The sequence below is a fragment of the Hyla sarda genome, chromosome 10 (assembly GCF_029499605.1).
Source record: "Hyla sarda isolate aHylSar1 chromosome 10, aHylSar1.hap1, whole genome shotgun sequence".
Lineage (NCBI taxonomy): Eukaryota > Metazoa > Chordata > Amphibia > Anura > Hylidae > Hyla > Hyla sarda.
Genome location: NC_079198.1, coordinates 18,065,231 through 18,091,708, shown reverse-complemented (window position 1 = coordinate 18,091,708; position 26,478 = coordinate 18,065,231). Strand labels below are relative to the sequence as shown.

The window sequence follows — 26,478 nt, the reverse complement described above, 5'->3', positions numbered from 1 at the left end:
TATGAGATAGATAGATATGAGAGAGATAGATATGAGAGAGATAGATATGAGATAAATATGAGATAGATACATGAGATAGATAGATAGATAGATATGAGATAGATAGATATGAGATAGATAGATAGATAGATAGATAGATAGATATAAGATAGATATGAGATAGATAGATATGAGATAGATACATGAGATAGATATTACATACCGTATATACTCGAGTATAAGTCGACCCGAGTATAAGCCGAGACCCCTAATTTCAACCCAAAATCCCAGGAAAAGTTATTGACTCGAGTATAAGCCTAGGGTGGGAAATACCTCATCCCCCCTGTCATCATCCAGACCCGTCATTAACATCCTCATCATCATCCCCTTGTCATCATCCCACACATCCCCCCTTCATCATCCCCTTATCATCCCGCACATCCCCCCTTCATCATCCCCTTATCATCCCACACATCCCCCCTTCATCATCTCCTTGTAATCATCCCCACCCCCCTTCATCATCCCCTTGTCATCATCCCCACCCCCCTTCATCATCCCCACACCCCCCCTTCATCATCCTCTTCTCATCATTCACCCTCAGTGGTCTTCAACCTGCGGACCTCCAGAGGTTTCAAAACTACAACTCCCAGCAAGCCCGGGCAGCCATCGGCTGTCCGGGCTTGCTGGGAGTTGTAGTTTTGAAACCTCCGGAGGTCCGCAGGTTGAAGACCACTGCGGCCTTCAACATCATCCAGCCCCCTCTCACCCCCTTTAGTTCTGAGTACTCACCTCCGCTCGGCGCTGGTCCGGTCCTGCAGGGCTGTCCGGTGAGGAGGTGGTCCAGTGGGATAGTGGTTTCCGGGCTGCTATCTTCACCGGGGGCGCCTCTTCTCCGCGCTTCCGGCCCGGAATAGAGGCGTTGCCTTGACAACGACGCAGAAGTACGTTGGCAATGAACGCACCTCTGCGTCGTTGTCAAGGCAACGTGACTATTCTGAGGCCGGGCCCGAAGCGCTTAGAAGAGGCCTCCCCGGTGAAGATAGCAGCCCGGAACCACTATCCCACCGGACCACCTCCTCTCCGGACAGTCCTGCAGGACCGGACCAGCGCCGAGCGGAGGTGAGTACTGTACAGAACTAAAGGGGGTGAGAGGGGGCTGGATGATGTTGAAGGCCGCAGTGGTCTTCAACCTGCGGACCTCCGGAGGTTTCAAAACTACAACTCCCAGCAAGCCCGGACAGCCGATGGCTGCCCGGGCTTGCTGGGAGTTGTAGTTTTGAAACCTCTGGAAGTCCGCAGGTTGAAGACCACTGCGGGTGGGGGAGTTCACTCGAGTATAAGCCGAGGGGGGTGTTTTCAGCACGAAAAATCGTGCTGAAAAACTCGGCTTATACTCGAATATATACGGTAGTTAAATTAGATAGATAGATTTGTCTATTTGCTTATGAGGAGCTTTTATTATCTAGTTAGCACATTTAGTAAGGAGGAGCCCTCTGTATTTATAGTATACATCAGGTAATCATTTATATATATATATATATATATATATATATATATATCAGGACATTCTGCACACAGCGCCACCAATGTATGTGTCTCCTATCAATCATGGTCCAGGATCTGTACATAACATCTTTCTATAGAGCTGGAAGATCCAGCAGGCAAAGGGTTAAAGCCTTCCTAGGAGATCAGTCACGTGCACCTAGTATTGACTGAGTATTAGGTCAGCTGTCTCTGTGACGTGTACGCTGCGCGCCGCTCTCCTCAGGTTGTTCACAGCCCTATACTGTGACGTAGCGCTGGGTGTTGCCTGGCAACACGTCCAAATCTCTCAGTGTGCGGTGAAGCGCGGCAGCTGTAATGACGTCTCTGCACTTCCTGTCATGCGCACTGTTTCCTAATAGATGTCTCCATTACAGTGAGCTATTGCTGTGCTCGGTGAGTCTCTCTATGGATTATTAATTACTTGTACTCAGGTGTTATGAATTATATGATTATTATATTACATTTTAATATATGTATTATTAGGAATTCATTATTTGTATTCTACATTTATATATGTATTGTCACACTGTATGGATGGGTACAGTGCACCTGAACCTGTTTACTGTCATGGGTTTTTATTATTGTTTTTATGATAACTCACATTGTTTATATTGTCAGTGACAGGGTGTTCTACACAGGTTGGAGTATGTGTGTGTGTATATATATATATATATATATAATTGCAGCCAATCATCCTGACATGTCGTTTAGTGTGTGTGTGTGTGTGTGTGTGTGTGTGTGTGTGTATATATATATATATATATATATATATATATATATATATATATACATACACATTACACTAAACATGATGTCAGGATGATTGGCTGCAGTACTCAGCACTATCTGTAGGTGGCAGTACACTTTTTTTCCCCACACATTCACACAGCGATGACTCTCTGCAAACCAAAACAATATTTTCTGTTCTATAGTACCTGATAATATTCTGCTGATACATACATAGTTGTGTGAAGGAATAAGGGCGGCACGATATATCGCAATTGAATTGCAATTAAGCAAATTGCAATATAACCCCCTCCCTTTGCAACAGCTGGAGGCACCCCTGGTTGGGAAACACTGACCTATACTATATACTACTATATAGTCCCACATGCTGTGAGTTGTAGTTTTGCAACAGCTGGAGGCACCCTGTTTGGGAACACTGCCCTAAGTAATAATAGGGATGCTGCGAAACAAAAAAAAACTGATGTGCACCTAGCTCCACATATGTCTGTTGCAGATCCTGTTCTCGATGCGGTCCTGGCATCTTCTCTATGCTCCTAACAATCAGCTGCTTCCAGGACCTTTCCTGCTCAGCCAATCAGTGGCCGCAGTCAGGTCATGTGTCTGGTCAGTGGTTGGCTCAGCGGGAAGGTCTTGTAAGGCCCATAAGACACCGGACTGCATCTGGGGCAGATCGGGGCTAGGTAAGTATCAAGGTTTTTTTTTTATGTTTCTCCTCGCACCCCAGCACAACATTAATGGGGGAGATGGGACATTAGGGGTGGGGAGGGGGTATTGATGTGACATGAATTGGGGAAGGGGAGGATGTGATATTGGGGGTCTGGATATGAAATGGAGGGGGGGGGATCAGCGTGAAATGGGGGGAAATGTGTATATTGCAATCACTTATTGAAAAAGCAATATTTTCCTCCATAATCAAACATTTTCCACAAATTGTGCACCCCTAAAGAGAATCAAAGTAAATGCTATAGAAATAGTAGAAAATGAGTCAAAACATGAGCACAAGAAATATCATGGTAACATATGCCCAGTAGGGCTGCACAATATGGGGAAAATATGAGATTGCGATTATGGGCATAAACATTGTGATTTCGATATGAGATATAATAAATAGTGAAATCCCCCCCCCCCCCATTTCACTCCTATCCACCTATTTTATGCCCACCGCCCATTTCACATCTCCCCCCATGGTCACATCTTCAGTCACAATCTACACACACACACACACACCGTCACAACTTTTGGATAGGGGAATAGATGTCTAGGGGGGGGGGTGTACCCCTTTAATGTCCTCCAGGCCATCAGTGAAGAGTTTTATGGTAAATGAGGTGCAAGTAGTCATTGGGTGTGTGCAGCATCCTGAAGAAGTCACAACGCTCTGGGCTGTAATCACTTTTCTTGCATGATTGACATCCCGAACACCGCCGTCGTCACTTATCTACTCCCTGGTGGTGCAGGAGACTAAAACTCATTTTCTTCAAGATATGGTGAAATGGTTTATTTTACCCTAAATAACCTGTAGCCATCATGTGTGTATAATAATTGATGTACAATTAGATAAGAGCTCGTATCAAGAAAACTATTTTTGGTTACATAGTATGATAGATTTGAGAAATTATATATTTATTTAAAAAATCCATTCATAAAAAAGAAAATATTGAGGGAGCAACTTAGATATGTCAAGAATTATATATGTGCCCAAAACCTCCTGGCTCATTTCATTTCTAATACAGTGACCCCCCTGACCCACGATGGCCCCGAGATACGATAATTTCAACATGCGATCGCCTCTCAGATTCCATCGCGTGTTGAAGGCAGCATCAACATACGATGCTTTTGTATGTCGGGGCCAACGCATAAACGGCTATCCGGAAGTGCAGACTGCTTCAACCGTCACCGGATAGCCGTTTACAGTGCCCCGTGTGCTCCGGTGATGGTCTCCTACCTGTCCTCGGGGCTCTGGAGCGTCCTCTTCGGGATCCCCTGCATCCTCGGCGCTCTCCATCATCGTCATCACGTCGCTGCGCACGCCGTCCCGTCATCCAATAGGATCGGCGTGCGTAGTGACGTGATGGGGACATGAGAGCGACGATCCCGGGGAAGCAGAGACGTCCGGAGTGTCGGCGACGCGGCGACAGCGATGGAGGGCGACATCCAGGGCAGCGGTGATGGGTCCGGAGCGGCGGGGACAGGTGACTACAACTTCCTATTCTTTACATTGCACGGATCCCTCAACATATGATGGTTTCAGCAAACAATGGTCCATTTGGAACGGATTACCATCGTATGTTGAGGGACCACTGTATTTCATTCTAGTATCATTTTTTTTTTTCTCTTTCCTTTTTAGAAACCTCGCTGTTTTGCTGCACATATTATAGCAGAATTTAAAAAAAAGACTGCTCTGGGAATTGAAATATAATAAAGTCTAAACAAGGTTGGTGTATTTATGTTAGAAATTATTTTAATTAACAAAATGTTAGTGCTTAGATCAAAATAATAAATTAGCAAAAATATCTCCCGTTCTGTTTTTCCACATTCTCAATATGGGCTATTGAGTGCAGAATGATTGGGGGGAGGAGACTTGAATTTCTTTTTATTTTTTACCCCAAATTTTTTTAATCCAATTTCTCATTTACTAAATAGGAATATGTAATGTACAATTATTTTAGAAACATAGAATGTGACTACAGATGAGAACCATTCGACCCACTTAGTCTGCCCAATATTCTGAATACTGTCACTAGTTCCGCGTCCTCTCTTAAATGAATGCAAATCTGCATAAAAAACGCAGGAGAGCTCCTTATAATGCAATATGTTCTAAGAACTCCAAAGGGTAAAGGGGTACCCTGGTGGAAAACAACTGTTTTCAAATCAACTGTTGCCAGAAAGTTATACAGAACTTCTATTTAAAAATCTTAAAGGGGTACTCCAGTGGAAATGTTTTGAACTGGTGCCAAGTTACAGAGGAGATTCTGTTCTTTTTTTTTAATTTTTTTTGTCTTGTCCACAGTGCTCTCTGCTGACACCTGATGCCCGTATCGGGAACTGCCCAGAGCAGGAGAAAATCCCCATAGCAAACCTATGCTGCTCTGGACAGTTCCTGACACGGATAGAGGTGTCAGCAGAGAGCACTGTGGACAAGACAAAAAAGAAATTCAAAAAGAACAGAATTTCCTCTGTAGCATACAGCTGCTAAAAAGTACAACAATATTTTGATAGAAGTAATTTACAAATCACTTTAACTTTCTGGCACCAGTTGACTTATGAAAAAAAAATGTTTTCCACCGGAGTACCCCTTTAACGACGAAGGACGTATATTTACGTCCGCCGCCGACTCCTGCGATATGCCACGGGTCACATGGTGACCCCGCTTCATATCGGCTCGGTCCCGGCAGCCATCAACGGCCGGGACCCACAGCTAATACAGGACATCACCGATCGAGGTGATGCCCTGTATTAACCCTTCAGACACGGCGATCTAAGCTGACTGCCGCGTTTGAAGGGAAAGGGGAACTATCCCGGCTGCTCAGTCGGACTATTTGGGACCGCCGCGGTGAACAGCTTACAGGACACCGGGGGGGGGCCCTTACCTGCCTCCTCTGTGTCCGATCGGCGAATGACAGCTCTGTGCCTGATATCCAGACAGGAGCAGTCAAACGCCGATAACACTGATCACTGGCGTGTTAATACATGCCTGTGATCTGTGTAAATATCTGTGTGCAGTGTTATAGGTCCCTATGGGACCTATAACACTGCAAAAAAAGTTCAAAAAAAGTGTTAATAAAGATCATTTAACCCCTTCCCTAATAAAAGTTTGAATCACCCCCCTTTTCCCATTAAAAAAATAAAACAGTGTAAATAAAAATAAACAGATGTGGTATCGCCGCATGCGTAAATGTCCGAACTATAAAAATATATTGTTAATTAAACCGCACGGTCAATGGCGTACGCGCAAAAAAATTCCAAAGTCCAAAGAAGCCTATTTTTGGTCACTTTTTATACCATTAAAAAATAATAAAAAGTGATCAAAAATTCCGATCAAAACAAAAATAGTACCGATGAAAACGTCAGTTAACGGCGCAAAAAAAATTTGCCCTCATACCGCCCTGTACGTGGAAAAATAGAAAAGTTATAGGGGTCAGAAGAGGACATTGTTAAACGTATACATTTTTAACCGTATGGACCTACAGAATAATAAGGTGTCATTTTAACCGAAATATGCACTGCGTAGAAACTGAAGCCCCCAAAAGTTACAAAATGGCGTTTTTTTCTTCGATTTTGTCACACAATGCTTTTTTTTTTTTTTTTCGTTTCGCCGTGGATTTTTGGGTAAAATGACTAATGTCATTGCAAAGTAGATTTGGTGGCGCAAAAAATAAGCCATAATATGGATTTTTTGGTGGAAAATTTAAAGGGTTATGATTTTTAAAAGGTAAGGAGGAAAAAACGAAAATGCAAAAACTGAAAAACCCTGCCTCCTTAAGGGGTTAACCCTTCCAGTACTTATCAGCTGCTGTATGCGCCAGAGGAAGTTGTGTAGTTCTTTCCAGTCTGACCACAGTGCTCTCTGCTGACACCTCTGTCCGTGTCAGGAACTGTCCAGAGCAGGAGCAAATCCCCATAGGGAACCTTTCCTGCTCTGGACAGTTCCTGACATGGCAGCAGAGAGCAGTGTGGTCAGACAGAAATACAGAAATCACACAATATTATAAATAGTTTTATGTTCAAGCTATATTTTTGTAATTTTATTTTTATTTTTTAATTTCTTTCCCTTTTTTATTTTAGATCTAAAATGCCTTCGTGCTTGGTGAATAAATGTCTAAGTAAAACAGGCAGAAAGGGACAAAGTCGTGAAATAGCGTTGCACAGGTTTCCAAATGACCCTATGAGGATCAGATGCTGGCTACTACAGACCGGGCAGAACTTTCAGAATTTAGAATCTTTGGTCAAAATGATCCATGAGGGACAAAAGCAAACTAAATATTGGCTATGTTCTATTCACTTTGCAGCAGATGCATACATTCATGCTCGAGTTTTAAGGCAAGATGCTATTCCCTCTATTTTTCCTCCCATAAGGGAAGGGGAGAGCATTATTCAAGAAAATCTTAAAAAAGTACGGCTGCGTGCGAAAAAAAGACCTTTGGATTGGACATCGACTATAAAAATGGGTGTTCAATCATCCAGCACTGCAGCAGGCATTTTTCCAGAAGATGCAGATATTAGGCAATTTACATGGACTGGGAATATGGATGTTCAGTCATCCAGCACATCAGAGGACACTTTTCCAAAAGACATAGATATAAAGCCCTTGCAGTGGACTACAAATGTGGATATACAGTCATCCAGCACATCAGAAGACACAGACATCAAGCCCTTGAAATGGACATTGACTGCAAATATGGACGTTCAGTCGTCCAGCGCAACAGTAAACAGTTTTCCAGAAGAGACGGATATCAAACCCTTGCGATTGACTGGAAATATGGATTTTCAGTCCTCCAGAGCATTAGTGGACACTTTTCCGGAAGACACAGATATCAAGCCCTTGCAATTGACATTAACTGGAAATATGGATGTTCAGTCATCTAGTTCCTCCGTGAACATTTTTCCAGAAGAGACAGATATCAAACCCTTGCGATTGACTGGAAATATGGATGTTCAGTCATCCAGGGCATTAGCGGTCACATTTCCAGAAGACACAGATATCAAGCCCTTGCGATTGACATTAACTGGAAACATGGATGTTCAGTCATCCAGTGCCTCCATAAACATTTTTCCAGAAGACACAGATCACAAACCCCTGCAATTGACTGGAAATATGGGTGTCCAGTCATCCAGAGCATTAGTGGACACTTTTCCGGAAGGCACCGATATCAAGCCCTTTCAGTGGACTACAAATGTGGATATACAGTCGCCCAGCACATCAGAAGACACAGATATCAAGCCTTCGCAATTGACGTTGACTGCAAATATGAATGTTCAGTCGTCCAACACATCAGCGGCCATTTTTCAAGAAGACACAGATATCAAACCCGACATTTCTAAGCCAAGTTGTTGTACTATTGGGACACAAACAGAATTTGCCTTATGTAACTCAACAGTAAAATTTTTCGATCAGGAAGACAAACCTCCTTCTGATCCTGTAGTTACAGAGACACCCGTCCTAGGCCTACAGGGTCCCGTATTGTCAACAACTATGGGACCAACAGAAAAAATCGCTTTAGTGGATCTTTACTGGACACCCAGGATTTTGCTCCTCCCTTGAGAAATAGGCCACATGTTAACACTGCACTGTTAAAGGAATCTTAACGGGATCTTTCTGAGGAGCTAGTTTTTTTTTTTTTTTTTCTTCTTCTTCTAACCGTCCTGAAGATGAACCACAAGATCAAGGTTAGGAGTTGGCAAATGATGAAGATTTTGTTATAGTCCCAAAAGAAAAAAAGATAAGATACCTTCTGCATGAATCCAGCCTTAAAGGGGTACTCCGCCCCTAGACATCTTATCCCCTATCCAAAGGATAGGGGATAAGATGTCAGATCGCCGGGGTCCCGCTGCTGGGGACCCCGGGGATAGCTGCTGCAGCACCCCGCTATCATTACTGTGCAGAGTGAGATCGCTCTGCACGTAATGACGGGCAATACAGGGGCCGGAGCATCGTTACGTCACGGCTCCGCCCCTCGTGACATCACGGCCCGCCCCCGTCAATACAAGTCTTTGGGAGGGGCGTGGCGGTCGTCACGGCCCCTGCCATAGACTTGCATTAAGGGGACAGGCCGTGATGTCATGAGGGGCGGAGCCATGACGTCACGCTGCTCCGGCCCCTGTATCGCCCGTCATTACGCACAGAGCGAACTCACTCTGTGCAGTAATGATGGCAGGGTGCCGCAGCGGTGATCCCCGGGGTCCCCAGCAGCGGGACCGCGGCAATCTAACATCTTATCCCCTATCCTTTGGATAGGGGATAAAATGCCAGGGGCGGAGTAGCCCTTTAAAAAGAATCTGGTATATCTGCCAATTGTTGATTTTATTCCAAAGGTTGTGAGTTCAACAGTCGGAAAAAGTCCAGAGAATATCAGATGAACAGATTGTATGAGACCGAAAGTTGTTAATTTCTGAGAGCTAATAAATAAAAAACAACAAATAATTTGTCAGAATGACCAAGACTGTTACAGTAAAGTAGGATCTTTCAAAAATACCTTGTGGTAAACCGGATATAAAAAAAAAAAATTTCGGTACTCTAGTGGACCGAACATTCAGACAGTCAAGGAACTGTTCAATATCCAAGGTCTTGTGAGCAATTCTGAAAGTACATGTATTTTTGAGGTGGTTATGGACAGAGAAATTGATATTGCCTACAAGATCTGGATCTGCTGTTATTATTCATTGATGTGTTATCTATATCTGTAATATAATAGGTTTTGCTTTTACATGTTGTTAGACAATGTAACCAATAAAAAACATATGTAAATATAATAATATTTCTTTCATGTCAATCATATGGAGTCTTACAGGCCTCCAGCTCAATGTAATGTAATGAAAAACCATTGTTTTCTTAGTGTTGTGCAAATCTTCAATAATTGACTGAACAAAGTGGGGTCTACTATTCAATCCCAGATGCATTTTGTCTGTCCATGTGTTCTGTGATAACTTGAAAACCCCTTTTTATAGATTTGTCTCAAATTTCACAAAACATATCATGAAATTGGTCAAGAAGGGGATGATTTCATATGTTTTAGATATAAGCTTATGTGCAGCTGTCATTACCACTTTTGCGTAGTGTTGACTTTTTGATCACTTTTCATTCATTTTATTTCCAGGATATTATTTATAAAAAAAAAAAAAAAAAAAAAAAAAAAAGCATAATTTTCCCCTTCCGTCTCCACAACAGCACCCATGAGAGATTAACTTCTCCTCCTGATTGGGACAGGAAAAAACACTGAGAGGTTAAATTCCCCACCCCTTCCTCTTCACACCAGTGTTTTTTCCTGTCAGGGAAGGAGCTGAGAGGTGTGGGGAACTAGTCTCCTGAGCAAAAAAGAAGGTCCTTACTGGGCCTTGTAGACTCGGGGTGCTGAGGCAGCGCACGACCCTATCACCTTTCTCTCCCAATGGCCCCATCAGCTCTAAAAGTCTGCTCTGGGAATGTGGAGGATGCTGGAACGGGAGCGCTGCACGGGGAGCTATGCGGGCATTACGCAGAGATTCTGGCGGTGTTCTTACGGTCTCGGCTTCCTCCGGCGCGGCCTGGCTTCACAGCCACGTGTGAGCGCTTCCTAGTGATATCCCTTCCGGCAAGGAGATTACAGCGTTCTCCTTCCAGCTGGAATGCTGGCATCTGATGTCACTTCCAGACACTTTTGGGTGGCGAATTTGAATCTGGAGACCAGCCTTTTCCTATAAAGAGCCCCTCTCCCAGATGGAAGCTGCTGTGCCTGACTTCAGCGTTGGATTTCCCCAGGCTGCATCATGAGCCAAACTGCAAAGATTACAGATCCTCCAGTAGTCCCCGGATCCGTGAGTACTGAGGGCCTATGGGTTCGCCCTGGCCTATCTTCATTTGCTTGGTGTTTTATCCTTCTCTTCCTTGTATTTTCAGGGAGACAAGGATTCTGCAGGTTCTTCGGTTAAACGGAAACAAAAATCAAAACCTAAAAAATGTATAATGTGCTACAAAGAGTTTCCTGAATCTGCTTCTAAACCTTTTGTGTAAGGCATGTATTGCATCTATGGTTAAGGATGATTCTCCCACCCTTATGCAAGAAATTAATACTAGGCGCCCTGTGTGGTCCTTTTTGTTTTCTGTTTCACTCAAGGCCTCTACAAAAGTGGATCCTAGCCATTTGGGACAGATCTCAAAGGACTTTAGACAGATGAGTGATAATTCCCACTCGATTAAAATCCTATCTAAAATGGTGGATGTTAAGAAAAAATCTAGAAAAGGGAGTAAGTTGATTTCAGACAAACCCGTTATTAATAACGACAGATGCCAGTGCATGGAGGTGGGGAGCTCACTCAGAGACTCGAGCAGTCCAAGGAAGGTGGGATTCCCAGACAGCAAGGAAATCTTCGAATTTCAGAGAACTACTGGCCATATTGATGACACGCCAAGAACTGGAGAAAAACTGCAAAAATCGCCACATCCTCATTTATTTGGACAATACGACAGCAGTAGCTTTTATAAGACGTCAGGGAGGCCCAAGACACACTGCCCTTCAGTCGATTTCTCATCAAATATTTTCTTGGGCAGAAAACAAAGTACTTTCCAGCTCAGCAGTTCATCTCAAAGGTGTCTGGATCCTGGAAGCAGACTTCCTGAGCAGACTCATACAAGACCCAGGGGAATGGTCTCTAGCTCCTTGGGCATTCAAAATGATTACGGAGAGATGGGGGGAGTTCCTCAAGTGGAACTTTTTGCAACCACGAGAATTCACAACGTGGATCTATTCTATTCCCTCAATCCAATAGACTCTCCAGTAGCAGTAGATGCTTTGGCTCAGAATTTGACATTCAGAATAGGTTATGCATTTCCACCCCTGCCTCTGATATCTCGGGTCCTTCAAAAGTTAATGAACTGCCATTGCATTCTAATTCTGATAGCTCCGTACTGGCCAAAGAGGAGCTGGTTTTCTCTATTGAGAACTCTGAGTGTGGAGGAGCCCATCAGGCTTCCTCCTGAAAAGGATCTTCTGCTCCAGGGACAATCCTTTCACCGTCAGATCCAAAGCCTCAGATTGACAGCATGGAAATTGAAAAGTCCATTCTGCTGAAGGAAGGTTTCTCTGAAAACGTAGTGAATACGCTTCTATCTAGCCGTAAAGATGCTACCTCTAGAATCTATGCTAAGACTTGGAAGAAATGTATTTCTTGGTGTGTGGATTATTTTTCTATTGACACTCGGGATTCCTATAATTCTAGACTTCCTTCAGCAGTGATTTGATTTAGGTCTTTCCCCTAGTACCCTCAAAGTACAGGTTTCTGCTCTGAGTGCTCTCTATCATGTAAAACTAGCTGATAACATGTGGATTTTATGTCCGACAGGAGGCTCCCAATATTTGCATAATCTTTCTTTACTGAACTCACATAGCAGCGAAACAGTTAATGAAAGTTTGTAGAGAAGAAAACTTAGGTGTAACCAAGCATGACAGGTAATCACAGGTGCACTAATCATGCTCTTAGTACAGGTAATAAATAGCCAGGCAGGTTAAGTCCCACCCTCTTTCTTCGCTGCTCACTCAAGAGATAAGTACCATATTGTCTTCTCTCTCAAGTGTTATATTGCAGTAATATATTGTTTAAATATAATATAATATTGTTACCGGAATTGCAGTATTATACATTGTTCACACATATACGCTGGTACATTACATTACTCATTACACTATACACACTTAGACCGTCTCCCGTGCCAAACACCCCCCCGCCCCCCCCCCCCCTTCTCCTCCCGGTAATCTTTGTTCCATCATACATTCCCTTGTGTCAATGATATATACCTTGTAAACTTTTCTCTTTCACTCCAGCGCGCGCTCTCCCACACAGCTCAATTTCTCCTCACAGTTCAACTCTCGTTTATCGCGAGATCTCGCTTCTCACTGAATATCTTTGTAACAGCTGAAGTCTGCCTGTCAGCTCTCCCGCCGCGACCCTGTCACAGCTCCGCAGCGCTTCTCAGCTCCTGTCAGACTTTACCAAAAGATTTATTTCACTCAGGAAAGTTATTCTCCGGCAGATAGCTATTAATTATAACTATTTTCCAGTCATACTTATATTTCTGAGGCCATAATTTATTACTACCCTATAATTTCTATCGGTATACTTACCATAGTAACTTACTATTTCAATGTCCTCTGAAAATAAAACCTCTAGAGAGGAACATTCCTCTACCTCTGGGGATATTGATATGTCAGACCCAACTGCCGTAAAAAATATGGTAGACCATAGAATACAATTAGCTATAAAATCAGCTATCTCCTCTATACGTGAGACCATATCAGAATCCGTGTCATCGGCTATGTCACACAATAACCCCAGTTTTAATAAACCCTCTACTCCTTCAGACATATTTTGGTCTGCAGAGGAGTCCACAACCGGTTTAGCTAAAGGTTTCAAATCTCAGGGGAAACGCACACATAAAAGACATTTCTGTGCAAATGACGACCATGAAACCCTGTCTAAGCGACACTCTCGCCCTGGGTTAGGTCAGGACACGAATGAAAATTTGGCTACAACTAGTCACCATACCGATGTTAACCCTAAACATCCCAGACCCCCTGCCCAGAGGGAAGTCAAAAGTGCTAGGGCAAAAAAGGTTCTTAAAAGATCCAAACCTGATTCATATGTGGAACCATCTTCCTCAGATAATGACTCTGACTCATACTCAGATATATCTGATCATTCTTCTGCTGAAGAAATGGAGTATGAGGAAGGTGAAATTGCTGAAACACATAATGACCCAGAAACTGGGACAACTACAGAAACGATTCTTCTAGATAGCCAGGGCACCCCATATTTCAACCCGGATCTGATTCATCACCCAAGATCCTCAGAATGGGTGCCAAATTCCCATCTGGCAAAATATCTGTCTGCCAGAATTAGGAAACCTTTGGACAGATCCACCCGAAACAAGTTAAGATCCGAATGCCCTCGGCCTAATCTGCCTGAAAAAGCAGAATGCACCCCCGAACTTGACCCTATTCTAGTCAAATATCTAAATAAAACGGGGAAGAATCCTAAAAAAGGTCTAGACAGATCCTTCAAGGCCTGTCAAGATAAATTGCTTGATATCCTAGGCCCTCTAACACAGATATTAGAAATATCTGATTCAGCAATAGCCTCAGGACACCCCATTGATGCCAACACTTTGCGTGGTTGGGCACAAAGAGCCCTTTGCCTACTAGGCAATGCTAATTCAGCTATTGCGGTGGAACGTCGCCGCACAATTCTCATGAGGATGGATCCTCAATTAGCTAATCTAGCAACACATGAGTTGGAAAACTCTTCTGAAGGGCTTCTCTTTGGAGACGCTTTTATTAAGGAAATAGGGAAATTTGTCGGGATTTTTACATCCCTTGACAAAGCCCAATCATCTTTAAAGAAAGTTTTTCCCTCTAAAATTTTTGGGAAGGCTGGGAAAGGTAGGGGCCGCTTTCCCAGCAGAGCCTCATCATCTAGGCAGTACCCTAGAGGCTCCAATCAAGAAAGAAGCAACTTTCAACAATCATCCTCCTTCACTCCAGCTCCATTCTTTCCAACTAGAGGACGCCCATGGAGATCCAGAGGCAACAGAGGCTACCCCAGGACCAGACCATCTTCAGGTAAGTCCAGTTCCTCTATCTTCTTTCCTTCTTCCCCTAGGAGGAAGACTCCAACATTTTATTCATGCTTGGTCTTCAATAACCTCAGACCTTTGGATTCTGAACACGGTTTCAGGATTCCTGATAGACTTCATGACTCCACCAATACAACACACTCTTCCCATACCAATTCAGTTTTCAATTTCAGACCAAGAACTTGTAGATCAAGAGATCATAGACCTTCATTCCAAAGGAGCAATTATTCCAATCCCAAATCACACACAAGGCTTCCTCAGCAATCTTTTTCTTGTGAAGAAAAAAGATGGCGGATACAGACCAGTAATCAACCTTCGCCTTTTGAACAAGTTTGTATTATACCAACACTTCAAAATGGAAGGGATACACCTTCTCAGGGACATCTTGATTCAAGGAGATTGGCTAGTGAAGGTAGATCTAAAAGATGCCTACCTCACTGTTCCAATACATTCCACCCACCAACAATACCTCCAGTTTATCTGGAAAGGTCAAAAATGGCAGTTCACCTGCCTCCCCTTCGGCCTGTCGTCAGCCCCATGGTGCTTTACAAAGCTCATGAAACCCATTACATCCATTCTCAGGAGCAGAGGTGTCCGTCTAATTATTTACTTGGACGACATTCTCATCATGGCTCAGTCTCAAACAACTCTTCTCCAACACCTTCAATGGACAATATCTCTTCTCACCTCACTAGGTTTTTCCATCAACAACAAAAAATCAATTCTGACCCCGTCAAGGGAAGTGGAATTCTTGGGTTTCATGATAGACACCCAGAAAACTATCTTAAGCCTACCTACCAAAAAACTGAAAATAATTCGGAAAGAAATTCGATCTGCCTTGAGCAAACGGATGATATCCTTACGGGCACTTGCTCGGATAATTGGCCTGTTATCCGCCTCAATACAAGCTGTCTTCCCAGCACCATTACACTATCGTGCTTTACAACGTCTCAAAATTCACCATCTGAGACAGGGCATGGACTATTCAGACTTGATAATCATCTCTATCGAAGCCAGGGAAGAACTTCTATGGTGGCTTTCTCACCTAGAATCTTGGAATGGCAAGACCATTTTTCATTACACTCCGGACATTATCATAGAGTCGGATGCCAGCCTATCAGGCTGGGGAGCTCGCTGTGGGATACTCACCACAGGAGGAAAATGGTCAGAGAACGAAGCCAACCTTCATATCAACTGTCTGGAACTCTTAGCAGGTTCCTTTGCCCTGAAGAGTTTCGCAAAGTACAGATCACACTGCTGTATTTTGCTTCGAATGGACAATATCTCAGCGGTTCAGTACATCAACCGCTTGGGAGGTACAACTTCCAAAGCTTTATCAGACATTGCGAAGGATTTCTGGCATTTCTGCTTAGAAAAGAATATTATTTTGAAAGCAGAATACTTACCTGGTTTAGCCAATTCCATTGCAGACTGGAATTCTCGCTTCCTTACAGATTCCAGCGACTGGAGACTGGATTCCTCTGTTTTCTCCTCTATCAATTCCATATGGGGACCTCTTTATATGGACCTTTTTGCTTCCCGCTTGAACAATCAATTACCTCTTTTCTTCAGCTGGAGACCGGACCCGGAAGCTTTGGGAATAGACGCCTTTCTTCAACTGTGGCCACAAAAAACCCTCTACGCTTTCCCTCCATTTGCAATGATTCCGAGAGTATTATCTCAGGTGATAACTCAACAGTCGACCATGGTATTGATTACCCCATGGTGGCCATCCCAAACTTGGTTTCCCCAAGTTCTCCAACTATCCATGGATATTCCAAAAATCCTACCTGTCTTCCCTCGTCTTCTTCAGGACCCCCTAGGGAACCCTCACCCCTTGATCCTATCCGGCTCTCTATCACTCATCGCCTGGATGATCACAGGCAATCCCCACTTGATTGCGAACTTTCACAATCAACTAAAGACATCCTCTCAGAATCATGGGCTCCAGGTACCCACAAGGCTTACAGATCAGCCTGGAGACTTTGGGTTCATTGGTGCTCTCAACAATCTCTGGATCCCGTTCGAGCATCTATCTCCCATATCCTAAATTTTCTTTCAGAATCCTTTGACTCAGGCAAAGCTTACAGAACTATAAATCTGTATCGCTCTGCCATTTCGGCAGAGCACGAACACATCAATTCTCTCCCAATTGGTAAGCACCCTCTTATATGTAGATTATTGAAAGGAATTCGCCTCAAAAGACCTCCTCGTCCTAAATATGAATCCACCTGGGACGTCTCCCTAATTCTCAATCTCTTTTCTTCTTGGGAAGATAATGATCTCCTTCCCTTGAAATTACTTTCGATTAAACTTACGGTACTTCTTTGCCTCATTTCTATAAAGAGAGTTTCAGATGTCAAAGCTCTAGATATTTCAAATAGATCCTTTTCTCCCCACGGGGTTCATTTTGCTATTTCCCGACGTACAAAAACCAATATCCATTCGGTCTTCTATCCCACCTTCATTAACCATCCCAAACTTTGTGTAGTTAGATGCCTAAAATCTTACGAACATAAAACCTCTTCTCTTCGTAATCACTCTCTCCCCCAATTACTCATATCTTATTATAAACCCCATCTTCCAGTTACATCAGCTACCTTAGCAAGATGGGTCAGGATAGCCATGGATATGGCTGGAATTGATACTTCCAAATTTGGAGCACACTCTACCCGAGGAGCTATGTCCACCAAAACCATTCAAAAAGGAGGATCTCTCTTTGATCTTCTTAAAGCAGCCAACTGGTCAACCGAACACACATTTAAAACATTTTACTTCAGACCAGACACTCATGTCTCCATGTCTATTCTATAATGTATAATTTATTGCCTATGTTTTTATAGCTTTAAACTTGCAAATATTGGGAGCCTCCTGTCGGACATAAAATTGAAGATTTTCCTAGTTTTAATGACGGAAAATATAGATTTTATTAACGACAGGAGGCGAGCAATATCCCTCCCTATCATTTATATCCCTCCCTTATTATGATTTACCATTTTTATATTTTTCAGCATATTGATGATCTTCATCCCATATCCATGGACTACTCTTCGGAAGAATCCTTTCCGCTAAAAGTTTTTGATGACTCCATGTTCCAGTTCAAGATCTTCGTTTTCATCTAAGAGTCTTCAGTTTGATAGTCTGTTCGTTTCTTTCCGGAATTCTGGACTATGGTTTATTTTAATTGTTTATTACTTTGTCGCATCTCAGAAAGAGGGTGGGACTTAACCTGCCTGGCTATTTATTACCTGTACTAAGAGCATGATTAGTGCACCTGTGATTACCTGTCATGCTTGGTTACACCTAAGTTTTCTTCTCTACAAACTTTCATTAACTGTTTCGCTGCTATGTGAGTTCAGTAAAGAAAGATTATGCAAATATTGCTCGCCTCCTGTCGTTAATAAAATCTATATTTTCCGTCATTAAAACTAGGAAAATCTTCAATTTCTAGATTCATTAAAGCATCTAGTAGACTCAGACCTAAGACTTTAAATCTCTGTCTTCAGTGGTATTTAAATACGGTTCTAGCGGCTCTTCCTCTGGATCCCTTTGAACCTCTGGATTCTGTTTCTGATAAATTACTGACTTGCAAAACGATATTTTTAGTTGCCATCACTACAGCCAGAAGAGTAGGTGAAATTCAGGCTATTTCTATCCATGAGCCTTATATCAGAATTTTGGATGACAAAATTATTCTTAAGCTTGATCCAAATTTTTCACCTAAGGTTGTATCTACTTTTCATAGGTCACAGGATATCGTAATTCCATCCTTCTGTTCTAATCCAAAAAATGACCTAGAAAAATCATATAGTCTTCTGGATGTTAGAAGAGCTGTTCTGCAATGCATGGAAAGAACTAGTCAGTGGAGAAAAGATAATAATAAATACAAATTTACATAAATATAAATTTACGTCCTGTTCATGCACTGCAGGTCCCTGCTGCTATCAAATGGTGGACATCAGCGATTGCGCTGATGTTTGCTATTTACCCTCCAGATGCTGTAATCAATACTGATCATGGTATCTGCGGCGATGTGGCTGTTCTAATGGATGATAGGATCGCCTGCAGCACGACCACAGGGACAGAGGTCTCCTCATCTGCCTCTGCCATTTTCCCAAAGTCTTCTTGTATGGTCTGCCTTCTAGCAGACCAAAGAAGTAGATCGCCGATAATAATACTAATCGGTGCTATGCCTATGCATAGCACTGAACAGTATTATCAATCTAAAGATTGCTGTAGACAGTCCCCTATGGTAACATAAAAAGTGTAAAATAAATGTAAAAAAAAAAAAGTGGAATTGCCCCTCCCCTCAGTAAAAAAAATTATCCCTTTTCCCCAAGTTAAGCCTGAACTATGAAAATATAATGTTAATTATTCTGTACAGTGAACGGCGTAAACATAAAAAGTCAGAAAATGCTGCTTTTTTGGCCATATCACATATACTTACACGTCTATTTGTCTATTTGCTTATGAGGAGCCTTTACTTATCTAGCGAACACATTTATTGAGGGGGGCCCCTCTGTATTTATAGAATACGTCAGGTAATAATTTATATCAGGACAGTCCACACACAGCGCCAGCAATGTATGTGCAGGGAAGTAAGTCCCATAAGGCGACTGAGGCGATCGCCTCCGGCTTGCTGCTGCAAGGGGGCACATAGGCTAAGGATGTCTGGCACAGGGAGTCCAGCACATATTACACTTGGCAGTGATCCCCAACCAGGGTGCCCCGGCAGGGGGTGCCGAAACACTCCAGTGGGAAAGAGGACACAAAAATGTTGTTTAATTTCCCATCCTGGCCTGTGCATCTGTGACTCTCACTCACAGCGCGGCAGGGTGGAAGAAACGTCTGTGCGCCCTGCTGGGATGGAATGCTGCAGCTCTGATCCCCGTGTATCCTCCTCCTCCTGTGAAGAAGCTCTGGATTCTCCCTGGTCCCTCAGCAGAATAATGTGGATGGAGGGAAGGAGCAGGGGCAGCACTGACAGAGGCCTACTCAGCTTCAGGTAGTGCACCCTCACCTTCTTTAACTCTGCTACACCTCTCTGTCACCCCTGGACCCCCCCCCCTCTGATATCCCGTACACCCCTTTGTCACCCCTTTACACCCTTCTTTCACCCCTGTACACCAAACTGTTATCTTGTACACCCCTCTGTCTTTTATATACACCCCTCTGTCACTGTGTGGGGTGAGGCTGGAGGCATTGTGTGTGTGGAAGGCTGGAGGAATATGGGTAAGGCAGGAGGTATTGTGTGTGTGTGTGTCTTCATGTGTGTGTGTGGAAGGCTGGAGGAATATGGGTAAGGCAGGAGGTATTGTGTGTGTGTGTGGGGGCGGGGGTGGTTGGAGGCGTTTGACTGAGGCTGGAAACATTGTTCATTGTGGAAAGGCTGGTGGCATTGTGCTTGGAGGAAGCTGGAGGCATATGTGGGGGAAAGGGGAGGAAGATGCTGGAAAAGTGCAGAGCCTAACCTGTTTGTGTTGCAGGTTGTGCCCTGAAGAGTTTTTTGTCTGGAAGAGTTCATCATGATGTCCTGGGCCAGTTGGGGAAGAAAATATATAATGAATGACTGATCAGTGAATATTTCATTTGGAAGTTGCTGCATATACTGTAGCTGTACTGAATATGTAAACTACATAAGAAACCTATTTAAAAAAAAAATAATAATTCGATAGGGGTGGCCCGTGAAAATATCATTTTCTGAGGGGTGCCAGAGCCCAAATGGGGGAGGGGGGCACAATCTTCTGTTCTTGCCTCGGGCGCAAAAGGAGCTAACTACAGTTCTGTGTAAGTGTCTTCTATTAATCATGGCCAAGGATCTGCACACAATAGATAGTGTAACATCTTTCTATAGGACAGCGTTTTCCTACCAAGGTACCTTCAACTGTTGCAAAACTACAACTCCCAGCATTCCCGGACAGCCGTTGGCTGTCCGGGCATGCTGGGAGTTGTAGTTTTGCAACAGCTGGAGACACCCTCGTTGGGAAACACTGCTATCGAGCTTGAAGATCCAGCAGACAAAGGGTTAATGCCTTCCTGGGAGATTAGTAACCTGTGCGAGTATTAGGTCAGCGGTCTCTGTGACTGGTTGTTCGGCCTCCCCTACTGTGAGGCGCTGCTGGGTGTTGCTTGGCAACGCATTAAAATCTGTAATGACGTCTCTGCACTTCCTGTCATGCGCACTGTTTCCTAATAGATGTCTCCATTACAGTGAGCTATTGCTGTGCTCGGTGAGTCTCTCTCTATGGATTATTAATTAATTGTACTCAGGTGTTCTGAATTATGATTATTATAATAGGAGAAATATTATTATTAGTTTTATTTTATCTATTGTACGTTCATATATGGATTGTCAGTGTATAGATGGTTACAGTGCCCCTGAACTTGTTCACTGTCTAGGGCTTTTATAGTTTTTATGAGAAATTGTATATTGTTATTGACGAATTGTCCTATTAATTACTTGTACTCAGGTGTTATGAATTATGATTATTATAATAGAAGTAATATTAGTAGGAGTTTATTTTATCTATTGTATGTTCATATATGGATCGTCACAGTGTATAGATGGTTACAGTGCCCCTGAACTTGTTCACTGTCATGGGCTTTTTATTATTGTTTTTATGAGAAATTGTATATTGTTATTGAGGAATTATCCTATACACCTGGGTATGTATATTCTCTATACTATAATTGCATGTATTACACTATAATGGTCCAATAGATTGGACTGAAATGTCACTTTCTGAATGAAAAGCACAATTTAACAGTTTTCCCATAGATCGAGGGATGGATATATGGACAGATAGATGGATGGGTAAATAGATGATAATAATTATCATTATTGTTTAATATTTATTTTAGTGTGTGTGTGTATAGACACACACCTTAGGAAGGAACGAAACAGTAGCTGAAGGGGTTCAAGTGACGGTGTAGATTATAGGCACAGGTAGATAGACAAGAGATGGGCTATCACTCACAGTGTACATATCTAGTCCAGTGGTATTCAACCTGCGGACCTCCAGATGTTGCAAAACTACAACTCCCAGCATGCTGAGAGTTGTAGTTTTGCAACATCTGGAGGTCTGTAGGTTGAAGACCACTGATCTAGTCTGTAGTCACTGATAGATAATATATTGTCCTGTGTATACTCCATTGTCATTATTACAATTTATACCATAGTGTTACTGAGTGGTTTTATTGGAGTGTCATTGTTTGTAATACCTCATGTTTTATTTTAAAAATGAAGATTAATAAAATTTGTATATTTCTTAATTGGAGTTTGAAGCTCTATTTTTTTGCTTGTTGTATATGCATTCGTATAGAGCCCTCCAATGCATAGGAGGTATTTGTACAGTATAGACCTGCTATGAATATTAAGTTAAGGTCTAATGGGACTATTGGTTATATATATATATATATATATATATATATATATATATATATATATGTGTGTGTATGAGTCAGAGATGGTAGCACTCCTCAGTCAATGGTGCACGGGTGCCCTCCCGCTGTCTGTCCTGGTGAGGGACCCCACTAAATACTTGAAGAAAAGTCGGTGGCACTGCAATATGGTGAAGAAATTATGTGTTTTTCACTCCCACACAGAGCTACGTTTCGGCAACCTCACGCTGCCATGCTCAAGCCTTGAGAATGGCAGCGTGAGGTTGCCGAAACGTAGCTCTGTGTGGGAGTGAAAAACACATAATTTCTTCACCATATTGAAGTGCCACCGACTTTTCTTCAAGTGTGTGTGTGTGTGTATGTATATATATATATACATATACAAAAATATAGAAGCAGCACACCACAGGTAGATTTCAAAGGAACGGTGAGTTTATTCCATGATGTGAGAGACTACGTTTCTCCAGCCTCACGCTGGCTTTCTCACTTGAGAAAGCCAGCGTGAGGCTGGAGAAACGTAGTCTCTCACATCATGGAATAAACTCACCGTTCCTTTGAAATCTACCTGTGGTGTGCTGCTTCTATATTTTTGTATGCATTGAGGAACTAGTGGACCGAGGTTCAGAATATGCGGGCACCCCGATTTCTTTTTTTCTATACATTTCTGGAGGTGCTGTTCTTATTGGATATAGATATATATATAATCCCAGGTCACCATGGTGAACATTTACGTCATGGGTCAAGTGAGACAGGTTAGGGAGTCTGACCCACATCCTATCTGGCAGATACCTACTACTATCATATCTGGCAGACCCTGATTTTTCGTCACAGCTGTCATGCGTCCTGGCATGCTCTCCACTAGTCTGTCACATTTCTGTTGGGTGACTTTATGCCACTCTTGGCGCAGACATTTCAAGTAGCTTTGCTTTGTTGGATGGCTTGTGACCATCCATCTTGTTCTTGATTAACTTCCATTGGTTTTTAATGGGGTTCAGGTCCTGATAGGGTCTAGATCTTTTGGTCCTCCATCTATACCTCAATTGACCTGGGTGTGTGACATGGATCATTGCGCTACTGGGAAAACAAATTCTTAGAGGAGGGGAACACTGTCAAAGCAGACAGAAGCCGGTGTTCTTTTAGGGTAACCTTGTGCTTGGCTTGAATTATGCATCTTCACAAAGACCATTCTGCCTTGCTGAAGCATCCCCAGATCATCACCGATCCTCCACCAGATTTCACAGTGGGTGCATGTAGCTTGAAGTGCCAGACCGGCACGAAACCGCGCAGTCCTACCCGCACCCCCTGCCTCGCTCCCTGCCCTCCTCTGCCCCAATGTGTACACTTGGATACCTCCTGGATTAAAGAGAAGCATTTTGCAGTTTGGTGAGATGCTGAGTCTTTTCTGCTTTTGTTTTACAATCCTTATGGTTGTTTGCTGCCTTCAGCCTGACTCTTTTTCTTCTCATCAAAGAAGCCATTTTTATTAAACAATCAAGTATATGTAATCTATTTCCCTAATATGTTGCTGCTATCACATGTACAATGAGGACTAGCTTAACCTACTTGACTCTAAAGATCTTTACCTTCCAGGCTACCTTGACATTATAAGTTTTATATGTGACAAAAAATAATAATTTTTTAATTAAAATTTTTGTATTTCTTTTACCTTTTTTATTTTAGATCTAAAATGCCTGCGTGTTTGGTGAACAGATGTCTGAATAGAACCGGCAGAAAGGGACAAAGTCGTGAAATAGTCTTGCATAAATTTCCAAATGATCCTATGAGGATCAGATGCTGGCTACTACAGACCGGGCAGAACTTTCAAAACTTGGAATCTTTGGTCAAAATGATCCATGAGGGACAAAAGAAAAATAAATATTGGCTATGTTCCAGTCACTTTGCCACAGATGCATACGTTCATGCTCGAGTTTTAAGGCAAGATGCTATTCCCTCTATTTTTCCTCCCATAAGGGAAGGGGAGAGCATTATTCAAGAAAGTCTGAAAAAAGTACGGGTGCGTAGTAACAAAAGACCTTTGGAATGGACATTGACTGAAAATATGAGTGTTCAATCGTTCAACACCTCAGCGGGACTTTTCCCCCAAGACACAGGTATAAGGCAATTTACATGGACTGGGAATATGGATGTACAGTCATCCAGCACATCAGCGGACACTTTTCCAGAAGGCATAGATATAAAGCCCTTGCAGTGGACTACAAATGTGGATATACAGTCATCCAGCACATCAGAAGACACAGACATCAAGCCCTCACAATTGACATTGACTGCAAATATGGATGGTGATTTGTCTAGCGCGTGTGTGAACATTTTTCCAGAAGACACAGATATCAAACCCTTGCAATTGGCATTGACTGCAAATATGGATGTTCAGTCGTCCAGCGCAACAGCGGACATTTTTTCAGAAGACTCCGATATCAAGCCCTTGCGATTGGCTGGAAATGTGGATGTTCAGTCTCTCTGTACAAGCGCGGACATTTTTTCAGAAGACACCGATATTAAGCCCGACATTTCTAAGCCAAATTGTTGTACGATTGGGACACAAACGGAATTCACCCTGTGTAATTCAACAGTAACATTTTTTAATCAGGAAGACAAACCTCCTGCTGATCCTGTAGGTACAGAGACACCCGTCCTAGGCCAACAGGATCCAGTATTGTTGACCACTACGGCACCAACAGGAAAAATAGCATTATTTACTGGACACCCAGGACTTTGCTTCTTTGTTGACATAAAGACAACATGTTAAAAGAATCTGAACCAGATCTTTTGGAAGAGCTTGGGTATCTTTTTGTCCCTCCTATCAGTTCTAAAGATGATCATAAGATCAATGTTAGAAGTTTGCAGATGATGATTTAGTAAAAGCCCCCAAAGAAGAAAGATAACCGCTATGTTCCACATGAATCCAGCAATAAAAAATCCGATATATCTGACAATTCTTTGTTATTCCAAAATTGTAAGAGTAGAGTAAGACCTTTTAAAAATACCTTTTAATGGATCTTCCTGCAAAAATAACTAAAACCTGCTACAGTGGTCATAAATTTTATTTCTTGGAAACTGATCCCAAAATAAATTGATAATCTAGTGAGGTGAACTTTCTGATATTGGCAGCAAGATCAGGATCTGATGTTATTTTGTGATAGTACACTAGTGCTTCTGTTTGTGGTGCAAGATTGTGGCTCAGGGTGGTTAGATGTATAATTTTGCGACGCTAGGGCACCGTTAACCCACACGCTCCAAGGATAGGACAGCTTCTCCTGGGCCAGGTGCGGGATAGTAAATTCACTGATGCCAAGTTACAGATAACTGTCTTTCCTCAGGCAGGAGTAGATGCTATAATCCTTACAGCGCAAAAAATGAGCCCTCAGACAGCCCTGTATGCAGAAAAATAAAAAAAAATTATAGGGGCTGATTTAAAACAGATATTTATTCTGTCTAAAATGTTTATTTATTTATTTTTTTTAAGCAGTAAGATAATAGAAAAGCGTATGCATGGGTATTGTATTGACTCACCGAATAAAGAAAATATGTCAGTTTTTACGTGTAGTGTACTGTGTAACCCCCCCCCCCCCCAAAAGAGAAAAAAAAAGGCATCGGAAAAGCTCACAGGTCTAAAGTAGTGGATATTGATACACATACACATTTCATGATGCCATGAAACTTCTTGCAGGTGCTTCCTGCTGAGCCCTACCTAAAAAAAAAAAGTACCAGGGCATCATGTCATGCCCTAACGTTATTACCCCCCTGCTGTGTAGATCAATTCTGTACCTGACTGTCTTAGTTACTGACTCAGCAGTAGATTTCAACCTTTGTTATGAAGATGGTGATATTCATAGCATAGAGGGCATCGATAAAGCTCACAGGCCTGAAGTGGAGGACATTTATAAAGCTCAGAGGCCTGAAGTTCAGGGTATCAATAAAGCGCACAGGCATGAATGTAGAAGGCATTAGAAAAGCTCACAGGCCTGAAGTAGAGGGTATCAAAAAAGCTCACAGGCCTGAAGTAGAGGGTATCAAAAAAGCTCACAGGCCTGAAGTAGAGGGTATCAAAAAAGCTCACAGGCCTGAAGTAGAGGGTATCAAAAAAGCTCACAGGCCTGAAGTAGAGGGTATCAAAAAAGCTCACAGGCCTGAAGTAGAGGGTATCAAAAAAGCTCACAGGCCTGAAGTAGAGGGTATCAAAAAAGCTCACAGGCCTGAAGTAGAGGGTATCAAAAAAGCTCACAGGCCTGAAGTAGAGGGTATCAAAAAAGCTCACAGGCCTGAAGTAGAGGGTATCAAAAAAGCTCACAGGCTTGAAGTAGAGGGTATCAAAAAAGCTCACAGGCCTGAAGTAGAGGGCATCGATAAAGCTCACAGGCCTGAAGTGGAAGCCATCGGAAAAAACTCACAGGCCTGAAGTAGAGGGCATCGATAAAGCTCATAGGCCTGAAGTAGAGGGCATCGATAAAGCTCACAGGCCTGAAGTA

The 26,478-nt window shown here is 42.7% G+C and overlaps 1 protein-coding gene across 3 annotated transcripts; it reads left to right on the top strand.

Annotated features, from left to right (window-relative positions):
• Positions 1 to 1,563: 1,563 nt before the first annotated feature.
• LOC130294138 (uncharacterized) lies at positions 1,564 to 25,521 on the top strand. 3 transcript variants are annotated; one of them, XR_008848400.1, is made up of 4 exons: positions 1,566 to 1,917; positions 4,616 to 4,702; positions 7,054 to 8,655; positions 23,672 to 25,521. XR_008848400.1 is itself a non-coding variant. In XM_056543632.1 (3 exons), the coding sequence occupies exon 3, from the start codon at positions 7,061 to 7,063 to the stop codon at positions 8,528 to 8,530; it is 1,470 nt and encodes a 489-aa protein (XP_056399607.1). In that variant the 5' UTR covers positions 1,566 to 1,917; positions 4,616 to 4,702; positions 7,054 to 7,060; the 3' UTR covers positions 8,531 to 8,804. The 3 variants fall into 3 exon arrangements, 2 of the variants coding, with proteins under 2 accessions (XP_056399609.1, XP_056399607.1); XM_056543632.1 differs by lacking the exon at positions 23,672 to 25,521 and having other exon boundaries at positions 7,054 to 8,804; XM_056543634.1 differs by lacking the exons at positions 4,616 to 4,702; positions 23,672 to 25,521 and having other exon boundaries at positions 1,564 to 1,917; positions 7,054 to 8,805.
• Positions 25,522 to 26,478: the final 957 nt, after the last annotated feature.

Bases quoted from the DNA above. Each gene is read 5' to 3' on its own strand.
- LOC130294138 (XM_056543634.1), top strand. From the start codon at position 7,061: ATGCCTTCGTGCTTGGTGAATAAATGTCTAAGTAAAACAGGCAGAAAG.